The 12,055-nt window shown below is 35.7% G+C and overlaps 1 protein-coding gene and 1 pseudogene across 1 annotated transcript; both read left to right on the forward strand.

Annotated features, from left to right (window-relative positions):
* Nucleotides 1-407: 407 nt before the first annotated feature.
* On the forward strand, nucleotides 408-1,621 carry LOC116640803 (olfactory receptor 4F21-like). The gene has a single exon (XM_032418050.1). It carries the CDS (start codon nucleotides 517-519, stop codon nucleotides 1,450-1,452), a length of 936 nt encoding a protein of 311 aa, XP_032273941.1. The 5' UTR covers nucleotides 408-516; the 3' UTR covers nucleotides 1,453-1,621.
* Nucleotides 1,622-6,535: 4,914 nt separating this feature from the next.
* Nucleotides 6,536-8,276, forward strand: LOC116640633 (annotated as a pseudogene).
* The last annotated feature ends 3,779 nt before the right edge of the window (nucleotides 8,277-12,055 follow it).

The raw sequence follows: 12,055 nt of genomic DNA on the forward strand, positions 1-12,055 counted from the left end.
ATACAAGATAAAAAAAAACCCACATATACAAGGTGAAACAAGGTGAAAGGCATTAAACTATTTTGGCCTAAAGATCTCTATGTGACTACTGAAATAAATTCAGTTAAGGAGAATTAGCAAATTAGTGTGAGAATATTACTGTGAATTGACAGTAATAGCTGAGATTATTCAGGTGAGAGAACACCTAGGTAAGTGATCCGGGGAAATGTCTAGAAATCCTTGAGAGGCAAAATAAAAAGATCTGAAAATGGAATAGAAGGGAAGTAACACCATTTATCTCCATCTAAAATATTAATAATTTTCTTCGCTTTTTATGTAATCATTCTCTTGATCACCATAATGTTTTCATATCCTTAATTTTTTTTCTTATCCAATTAATGATTTCTAATTTAGGATATGTACCCCAAAGAAAAAACTAGCAAGAAATAGGAAATTTACATTTGTACCACTGATTGTGTCTTTTTAATCATTTTCTATCCTCAGGTGATTTGAAAATCAGCTCTTCCGCCCAAGTCAATGGATGGATTAAATAATTCTGTGGTTTCTGAGTTTGTGTTGCTGGGACTCTCTAGTTCTTGGGAAACTAAAGTTTTTCTCATGTTGATTTTTTCCTCGGTCTATTTAGGGATCATCCTGGGAAATCTCTTCATTTTCTTTTTGGTAATTTTTGATTCTCACCTGCATTCTCCTATGTACTTCCTGCTGGCCAACCTGTCACTCATTGATGTAGGGCTTTCATCTACCACAGTCCCAAAGATGATTAGGGACCTTTTAAATGGATACAAGACAATTTCTTTCCAAAGCTGCATGACACAGATAGGCTTCATCCACATCATGGGAGGAGTGGAGATGGTGTTACTCATAGCCATGGCATTTGACAGGTACACAGCAATCTGTAAGCCTCTTCACTACCTGAACATCATGAACCCTAAAATATGCACTTCATTTGTAATTGCTGGCTGGGTAACTGGGGTGATCCATGCTATGTCTCAATTTGCTTTCATTATAAACTTGCCCTTTTGTGGTCCTAATGAAGTAGACAGCTTTTACTGTGACTTTCCCAGGATCATAAAACTTGCATGCACAGATGGAGACAAGTTTGAGTTTATTATTGCTGCCAACAGTGGCTTCATGACTATGGGCACCTTCTTCCTGCTCATCCTTTCCTATATCTTCATTTTGGTCACTGTCTGGAAACGTTCTTCAGGAGACTTATCCAAAGCATTTGTCACTCTGTCAGCTCACATCACTGTGGTCATTCTTTTTTTCACTCCATGCATGTTTCTCTACGTCTGGCCTTTCCCCACATCATCAATTGATAAATATCTGTTCATTGCTGACTTTGCTATCACCCCCATTTTAAATCCCATCATATATACATTAAGAAATAAAGACATAAAGGTAGCCATAAAAAGATTAAGCAAACAGGGACATTATGTCAGACTTTGCTAACTGGCTCTATCTTTGGAGCTCTAAAACTATACGTCCATCTGCTCTTTGGACATCTCTATTCAGGCATCTGACATTTAAAATAGACAGAACTAGATGTATTATCTACCTCACTGAACAAAATTCTACTACTTCTGTAGAGCATTTATTCATTACCTTGGCTACCATGGGAGATGTGAATCTACTGTGTAAGGGTATCATTTTATTTTTTCAGCAGACTGCAGTAATATCTACTAAATAATATTTTATAATTGAAATTGTGATCATTTTGACAATAAGTAAGAATATAAGAAAATCCCTTCTGCTTCCCATAAGTACAACCATGATTGGGGAATGTCAGGAGCTATCACATTAAATGGTTATATATGTAGGAGTAGTAGCTCTCCTTAGTTACTTAGGTTGGTTTCCCGCCGAAGATCCAAAGACAACATTGTATTGCATGTAGTTTATTTGGAAGCTGATTTTTGGATACATCAGTAAGGGAATAGGGAAGTGGTATTGAGAAAGGAAAGACGCTTATGTTGGTAACATGAGTGCAAGCAAACTGTAGTCCTCCAGGGGATTGTACAGATTCTGTGATTTAGAATTATCCCAGCTGAAAGGCAAGGTATTTGAAGTGTTTCTTCATTTGTAGAGGGTTCATTAACTCCTTAGCATGCCCAGCCTTTCCCATAGCAAATATTGTGTATCTATATCAAGAAGCCAGAGACAAGCAATGAGACACTTTCTGGTGCTGACAGTAAAGAATTATCTCCAATAAAAGTAAACTTAAAAGTAGCCTCTCAATATTGCTTTGTAACTTAAAGAAGTGCTACTTAAACATTTTATTCCAATGGGCCCAAAACTGGTAATTGAGCACAGATAATTCTGTGATATAAAATATTTCTCTGCTTTCCACAAGTCTAATAAAACCAGCAGTTCAAAGTAGGCCATTCAGCCATGAGCATGGTTCTGCAAGTCATGACCAGCCTATGGGATCAAGTCCCACAACTGGACATCACAAAAGCCTTCCGACTTCCTCAAAAAACAGGAAGTGAAATCTTGGTTCCAATTCAAAAACTGTAGACGCAGATGAAAGTAAAGTTAGATTTTTCTCACACTTACAAAAAATTCAAACGAACTGAAAGATATTTTACATCCAACTCTAGAATTGTTAAAATTAAATTCACTTTGGATTTTTGGCTCTGAATTTCAGAAAAGGCACACTAACAAATGATGTCTCAATTTAGGGAAACTTACTAAGAGGTCCCAAGAGACACAGCTTGGAAAATCTGTCTATAAGCCTTTCTCTACCCACAACACAGAGCTCTAATGTTTCCCACTCAAGAAGTCACTTTACACAATAAACACATCCATTTCTGAGGATAACACTATCTGATAAAAATTGTCCAAACAAAATGTATTGTTTTATCATGTTCTGACTGTATTTAGGCCCTGAATAGATTTTGGACTCAGCTTTATATCCATGAAGAAAACTCTGATCACAGAAAATGATGTCTCCAAATGTAATACATCTTATACTCTAAAATAAACTCTTAACTTCTCTCTTACTTCTCTTTCTCCTTCACATTTAAACCAAATTTCACAGTATTTCAATACCAACTTTCCATATATACCAAACTGGATGTTTCTGGAAGTTTTTTAAACAATTTTTTTCATTTTATTTATTTATTTGACAGAGAGAGAGCACAGCAGGGGGAGCGGGAGAGGGAGAAGCAGGTTCCCCGCTGAGCAGGGAGCCCAATGCGGGGCTCAATCCCAGGACCCTGGGATCATGACCTGAGCTGAAGTCAGAAGCTTAACCAACTGAGCCACCCAGGTGCCCCTGTTTCTGGACGTATTACAGTTTTCAGAAATATCAAGGGTTTCTTCTCAGGTAATTCCTGGAATGTCTGGACTCTAGAGCAAAGACTTTCCTGTACCAAAAGGGATGCCTTCTGTAGAGTCTTAGAGCTCCCTACATATTGACATTCAGGAAGGACTGTTCTCACTTCATGATTCACAATTCTCCTATATGAAGAGATGGCCCTGGACAGAGATTCATCATGTCAGTTATCAGAAATGTCCAAACAAAAAATTGACTGCTAATAGTATTGTTTGCTAATAGTTTATGTCAGGAAAAATTTGATTGAATTATATGGAGGGAAGCCTCTCAGAATGCTATGAAAACCAGTTATTTTCCATGGAAACAGAATAAGCTTTTAGAACTTAACAGAATCAGAATGGCACCTTAGAAGTAGGAGTCAGAGGACCTAATATGTGCACCCAAGTCATGCTTCTTTCCAATTTTTTGGCTTCTTGCAAGATATGCTGAGATACATCTCAACATAAAATCCATTTCATGGATTATAATAAAGATTAGGTATTACAATGTGAATGGAAGCTCCTAGCACATGAAGTATATTCAGGTTCTCTTTTCCTGATCTTTCTTTTTGATCTCTGCATATGTTCACCCCCTCTTTAAGGAGAGTTCTGTCTTGAATATTTGAAGATAAAAATATAAACTCTTGGAACCTAAAGATCTACTTCTTCAACCTTAAACATCTTGTATTTCTAAAATTTATTACTACAGTATTCTTTATCTGGCTAGTAATATAAATTAATTTTATAATATTATCAATACTCTGTGATTTGCAAATCAACATAAAACAGTAGTAACACCTTTCAAGGAAAATGGTAAGGGGAGAAACCAGGCATGGACTTTGGTGTCATCTGTAGCATTCCAGGTCTCTTTCACCCAAGTGTCCCAATAGGCTATGCTCTATGAAAATGGTCAATAAATTCTTTTGAGTTTACTAGAGAAAATTAGATCCTTCCAACTGCCTTTTTGTATGCTGACAATCAAGTACACTAAAAAGTAGCTCACAATGCCTTGCTTTACCACACACCCACAGGAAACAGCAGTGATAAAAATTAAGCCATAAACAAAAGTCTGACAGTTATATTAATTAGGGTTGGAAAATTTTGCTGCAGCCACTGTGGCCATACAGTTAATCCAAATTGATAAAATTTCGGCATAAAACATGTTAAAGATACTTATATAATAAAGAACCATTACAATCACTAATATCATCAATATCCATATTTATTGTTGCACCAACCCTACCCCTCACTTTAGCCCTAAGAATAGGAATTCCACTACCCATGCTATATCTATCAATTAATATAAAATTACTGTTTATATTAGTCATATCTAGCTTGGCTATTTATTCCATTCTCTGATCAGGATCAGGCTGAGCAGCAAATTCAAAATCCCCATTAATGAGAGCCCTACCAGCACTGGCACAGTTTCATACAAAGTAACATTAGCAGTCATCCTACTACCAGTCCTGTTAATATACAGATTATTTACACTCTCCACACTAATTATTACCCAAGAATATCCATGACTAATTTTTCCATCTTGATCACTAGCTGTAACATAACTTATCTCATCCCTAGCAGAGACCAACCGAGCTCCACTGGACCAACAGAAGGAGAATCAGAACTCATTTCTGGTTTCAACACCGATTATGCAGCAGATCCATTTGCCCTGTTCTTCCTAGTAAAAAATGCTATTATAATAAATATTTTTACAACAGTTCTGTTTTTAGGAGCATTCCACAACCCCTACATACCAGATAGTATACAACTAACTTTATTATCAAAACCCTTTTCCTAACTATCTCTTTTTTATGAGCCTAAGCATCCTACCCATGATTCCAATACGATCAACTCATGCATCTCTTATGAAAAACTTTCTACCATTAACACTACCCCTTTGCCTATATAGCATGCATCACTGCTCATTATTATATTAAGCATTCTATCATAAACATTAAGAGAATTACTTTGATAGAGTAAATAATAGAGCTTAAATCCTTTTATTTCTAGAATTATAGGAATTAGGGGCGCCTGGGTGGCTCAGTCGTTAAGTGTCTGCCTTCGGCTCAGGTCATGATCCCAGGGTCCTGGGATCGAGCCCCACATCGGGCTCCCTGCTCCACGGGAAGCCTGCTTCTCCCTCTCCCACTCCACCTGCTTGTGTTCCCTCTCTCGCTGTGTCTCTCTCTGTCAAATAAATAAAATAAAATCTTTAAAAAAAAAAAAAGAATTATAGGAATTAAACCTACTCCTAAGAATCCAAAATCTTCATGCTACCATATTACACCATATTATATTGTAAGGTCACCTGAATAAACTACCAAGCCCATACCCAAAAATGTTGACTTATATCCTTCTCATACTAAATATCTCCAATTCTCACTATGATCTTACTAACAATCATTGCAGAAACCATAATTGTAATAATAAGCTCACACTGACAAATAACCTAAAATGGCTATGAAATAAATATAGTAGCTATTTTTCCAGACTTAATAAAAAAAACTTAATTCACATGTGAACCATGGAAGCATCCACCATTTTTTTTAACACAAGCCATTGAATCAACAACCACCACTCTAAGGATTCTCACCCAAATGAGTATTTAAAAAATAAAAATAAGACATTATTTGCCATCATTAACAGCAATTATAACACTATTTAATCTATATTTCTACATACGAATAACTTACGCCACATCATTAACTATACTCCCATGAATAAACAACATAAAAATAAAATGACAACTTGAAAACATAAAACAACCAATCCTTATATCAACACTAATGGTAGTTTCATTACTTCTCCTCCTAACACCAATATTATCAGTACTGGACTAGGAATTTAGGAGGTTAGTATAGGCAAAGAGGCTTCTAAGCCCCAAGCAAGTATAATTTACTTAATTCCTGAAAAAAATAAAGATGGTAAGACTCTTTGTTCTAACAACTGAATGCAAATCAAATGCTTTCAGTAAACTAAATCCTTACTAAATTGGTGGGCTTTCACCCCACAAAATTTTAGTTAACAGCTAAATATCCTAGTTAACAGGCTTCAATCTGCTTTTCCTGCCACTTAAGGGAAAAAGGCATGAAAAGCCCCAGCAGAAATGAAGCTGCTCCTTTGAATTTGCAATTCAATGTTATTCATCACAGGGCTTGGCAAAAAGAGGACCCAACCTCTGTCTTCAGATTTACAGTCTAATGCTTGCTCAGCCATTTTACCTATGTTCATAAACTACTGACTATTCTCAACAAACCATACTTTATATCTACTCTTTGGTGCTAACCTGAAATAATAGGTATTGCCTTAAGCCTTTTAATGGGTGCTGAACTAGGTCAGCTGGGAGATTTATTAGGTGATGACCAAATCTATACTGTAGTTGTAATCACCCATGCATTTGTAATAATTTTCTTTTTATTTACACCTATCATAATTGGAAGATTCCAAAACTGGTTAATCCCATTAATAATTGGAGCACCTAACATAGCATTCCTTTGAATAATAACATGTTTCTTTTTTTTTTTCAGAAGGAACCACTGAAAACATTGCTTTTTAATTATATGCACACATATTTTTCTTACATAAAACAGATTGTATTATATAGAAGTTTGTATCCCTTTAATGTTCACACATCATAAATATTCTTCAAAATGGTTTTGCATGATTGTATAATATTCCAATAAATGAATGGTCATGAGTTTGAGTCCTCTGTTAGGCTCCCCACCAGGCGTGGAGCCTACATAAAAAAAATAAATAAATAAGTTTCTGACTACTCCCACCAGCACTGTTACTCTTGCTCAAATCAAGAGTTGAAGCTTGTGCTGGAAGGGGTTGAACTGCATACCCTCCTCTAGCCAGCAATCTGGTCCATGCTGGAGCTTCCGTTACTGAATTATTTTTCCCTACATTTAGCAGGTATATCTCCAATTGTAGGTGCCATTAACTTTATTACTATAATTAGTAATATGAAACTACTAGCCATATCTGAATATCAAACACCATTATTTGTTTGACCAGTCCTAATTACAGCTGTGCTATTACTATCATTCACACTTTTAGCAGCCAGAATTACTATATTATTAATTGAGCACAACCTAAACACTGTTTTCTTTGATCTCACAGAATGAGATCCAACTTTATGTAATCATTTGTTCTGATTTTTTGGTTACCCTGAAGTCTGTATTCTTATCCTACTGGGATACACAATAATTTCTCACACAGTTGCATATTATTCAGGGAAAGAAGCAACTTTTTAATATATAAGAATGTCTTGAGCTATAATATCCATTGGTTTCCTAGGATTTAGTGTATGAGATCACCATATATTCACAGCAGGTATAGATGTTGATACATCTATATTACATCAGTTCCTATGATTATTGTCACTCCTACAGGAATAAAAATATTTAGTCAACTAGCAATCCTCCATGGAGATAATATCAAATGCTCACCAGCCATACTATGACCCTTAGGTTTTATTTTCTTATTTATAGTAAGAGGTCAAGAAGGAATTGTTTTAGCAAATCCATCACTCAACATTGTTCTCCATGATATATATTATATAGTAGCACATTTTCATTGTGTCTTATCAATATGAGCATTTGCCATCATAAGAAATTTGTTTACTGATTCCCATTGTCAGGTTACACTTAACCTGAGCAAAAATGTATTTCACATTTATATTTGTAGGCATTAACATAACTTTCTTCACACAACACTTTCTTGATCTTTAAGGAATACCATGACATTATTACTCTGACTACTCAGATACATATACAACATGAAACACCATGTCAACCATAGGTTTGTTTATCTTATTAACAGCAATAATATTAATAGTTTTCATAATCTGAAAAGCATTTGTATCCAACTGAGAAGTGTCAAGAGTAGAATAAACTACTACTAACCTCAAATGACTACATGGATACACCCTACCATATCATAAATTTGAAGAACCTACCTAAGTAAATTTAAAATAAGAAGGGAAGAAATGAAGCTCCTCCAACTTGCTTCAAGCCAATATCATAACTACTGTGTCTTTCTGAGACATTAGTAAAAAATTATATAACTTTATCAAAGTTAAATTATAAGTTCAAGTCCTTTAGATTTCCATGGCACATCCATCCCAACTAGGTTTTCAAAATGCAACATCACCCATCATAGAAGAACTTTTACACTTTCATGATGACATACCAACTAGTTCCTAACTAGCTCTTTAGTCCTCTATGTCATTTCATTAACAGCCACATTAACCTACACAACTAAAAACATGCACAAGTAGAAACAGTCTGAAATATTCTGCCAGCCATTGTCTTAATCCTAATTGCCCCAGCACTGCTACAAATTCATTATATAGTTTATATAATAATATAATGATAATACATAATCCTTCCCTAAACATAAAAACTATGAGCCATCAATTATATTGAAGTTATGAGTATACAGACTATGAAGACTTAAACCTCCATTCCTATATGATTCCTATATTTTCTAATTCCAGTCTCATTTTCCAAACTTGCCATCTGCCCGCACAGTTGAAGCAGAACACGTCTCCTTTTACATACTATGAGAGTGAATGCAGACTAAATTAGAGAAAACTTTCAAATAATTTGTACCAACACTAATGAAAACTGTTTATAGAATATCTTCTCATATTGATAGGCTCCATTCATTTCTTCTTTTTGAAAAGAATTCTTATGAAGACTTATATTATTAAATGTAAACAACTGTATGACTCTAAATCCCACTCTTGGTTATTTCCTGAAGTGAAATATAAATATCAACCTAACCTATATAAGAATATTCACATAGCTTTACTTTTTTTTTTAAGATTTTGTTTATTTATTTGACAGAGAGACACAGCGAAAGAGGGAACACAAGCAGGGGGAGTGGGAGAGGGAGAAGCAGGGGAGCCCCGATGCGGGGCTCCATCCCAGGACCCTGAGATCATGACCTGAGCTGAAAGCAGATGCTTGATGACTGAGCCAACCAGGGGCCCCACAGAGCTTTACTCTTAAGCACCAAAAATTGGAAACAACCATAATGTCTTGAACTGGGGAGTAGATAAATAAACTTGCTATATCTATACAATGAAATACTGCTTACCAGTAAAAAGAAACTACTAATACATGCATCAAAATAGATGAATCTCAAGTGCAGAGTGAGAAAAGCCAGACTCAAAAGGTAACATATGATTCCATTTTCATGGTCCTTCAAACAAGGAAACTATAGGGACAGAAAAGAGATCAGTGGTTTCCTGAGACAAGGGAATGGGTGTGTGGTTGACCAAAGGGACCACAGAAGAAGTTGATGTGAAATGAAACTGTAGTATATCTTGGTGTGATATTGGTTACCAGATATATATGTATGAAAGCTGAGAAGCAGCCTGGTTATTCTTGACAAGTACCCAAACATTTAAGCATTGTTAATATTTCTGAAAATGGGTGTGAAAGTAGAGATTAAAAACAGAAGGAACTACTGAATATTTTATATGCAAGCAATGAATCATGGAACACTACATCAAAAACTAATGATGTAATGTATGGTGATTAACATAACATAATAAAAATAAATAAATAAAGACTATAGAGCCCCAAATGCTTTCCTTGATTCAGCTTTGTAAGTGGCTGCCCTGTCTATTCACACTCTGGCAGAAGTCTGGGATTTTATTCCTCCAGAGGTCTCTGAACTGCAAGATCCCAGGCAGTCACATACCCTAACCTGAAACCTAACCCTAGCCCTAATCATAGAATTGAGAGGGGAAAAGAAGGAAGATGTGATATATATTACTCAGCCATAAAAAATGAAATCTTGCTATTTGCAATGACATGGATGGAGCTAGAGTGCATTATGCTAAGTGAAATGAGTCAGTCAGAGAAAGACAATTATCATATAATCTCACTCATACATGGCATTTAAGAAATGAAATAAATGAGCACAGGGGGATAAAAGAGAGAGAGAGGCAAACCAAGAAACCGATTCTTAACTCTAGGGAACAAACAGATGGTTACCAGAGGGGAGGTGGGTGGGGGGATGGGTTAAATAGGTGATGGGGATTAAGAAGTATATTTGTTGTGATAGGCACTGGGTGATGTATGGAAGTGTTGAATCACTCTATTGTACACCTGAAACTAATATTACACTGTATTTTAACTAACTGGAATTTAAATAAAAAACTTATGTGTGTGTGTGTGTGTGTGTTTGTGTGTGTGTGTGTAACTACAGAATTAAATACTTAAAGGATTTAATTTTGATATATGTAAAGTTGTGTATGAAAAACTATAAATTACAAAAACATTATAAAATGAAAGAAATACTTTATCGCATTACAAAGTTTTCACTCTTTTTAAGTTTCAAAGCAATCATGTACTTCCTCAAACTCTCCTCTAAACCAGCATCCTTCCCCAGAGGGTACATCTCATTGATCTTTCACTTAACAGCTGTAAGGCTTGGGAAAGTCACTTACCCTCTTTTTGCCTATTTCTCCTCTGTAAATGTTACCATGTGTTACCATGATTACACGAGATGGTGCCTGGAAAGCGTGTTATAGCATGCAAACAAGTGAATAAGTGTTGAATCTTTATGTTCTCAGATTGAGATGGTTATGGACACTAGACATCAGGGCACAAAATGGCTCATGGAGCAAATGAATTAATGTTTTGAGATCCAGATAGGAAAGAGATGAATAAAACTCTGAAAGGGAGAAAATGAGACAGCAAAGAGGACAGAAGGGCAGGGCCAGTAAGGAATAAGAGAAAAAGAAAGAGATGGAGAATTTTATTAATAGCCTTTCACATCTAATTTATTTAAAATCAAAACTGCAAACATAGACAAAAGAAAGATAAAAGACAACATTCTCTAAGGACATATGGTGATATGTACACTCATCATCATTGATGAGAACAGCAACAGAAGGATACACTACAATATTGGTAGTTACCACCTTCCAGAATGGATGAGATTGGGAGAGGACACATGAAGGGGGCCTTCACTATTTGTTCCAAATACATCTATTATTAATAGCTGAAATCTTATTAAGTTAGATTGCATTCATTGAATATTTCTTTAGTAAATGAATGAATTAAAAAGTATCCTTTCATTATCTTTCCATCACTTAGAAAAATGTTTTAGAGTATATGAGTATAGTTTTATACTCAAACTGTTAATATTCAGGACCCGGCTCAAGGAAGGACTGTAAAGGTTGAGACCTAATATCCCTCTGAAATCCAAGGAAGCAAGGTTCAAGTAGGCCCTTAAATCACGAGCCTACTTGTAACATGCCAAAGATGAGCTAGTTGCTACCTGCCCACCTACATAACTCATCTGGCTTCTGGTGGGACTGGAACTGACATCTTAGTTCACTTTATGACCTGGTAGATACAGAGCAAAAGAAAGAAAGTTATAGCCTCCTAATAAAGTAATTAAACATTTTGAACTTCCTTCTCTTATATTTTTACTTGTATTTAACTGGACTAACTTGGAACTAGCTTTGAAAAGGGTGGATTATTGCATGATGTCTTCAATGCCCAACTTTTCCTCAGGGAAAGTTGGAAGCTAAGGATCCCCTAGAGCATGCTAGCCCTTCCAAATACTTGGCTCTATTTAAACCACAGAGATGGAAAGCCTCCAAGCTCAGAGGCTACTCCTTACACCGTATACTTGACACACTGAGAAGGACACAATCCTCCAATACTGCTCACGGCAGAAAATTAGGGGGACTTCATTTCACATACGGTAGACTCTA

The sequence above is a fragment of the Phoca vitulina genome, unplaced genomic scaffold (assembly GCF_004348235.1).
Source record: "Phoca vitulina isolate PV1807 unplaced genomic scaffold, GSC_HSeal_1.0 scaffold20, whole genome shotgun sequence".
Lineage (NCBI taxonomy): Eukaryota > Metazoa > Chordata > Mammalia > Carnivora > Phocidae > Phoca > Phoca vitulina.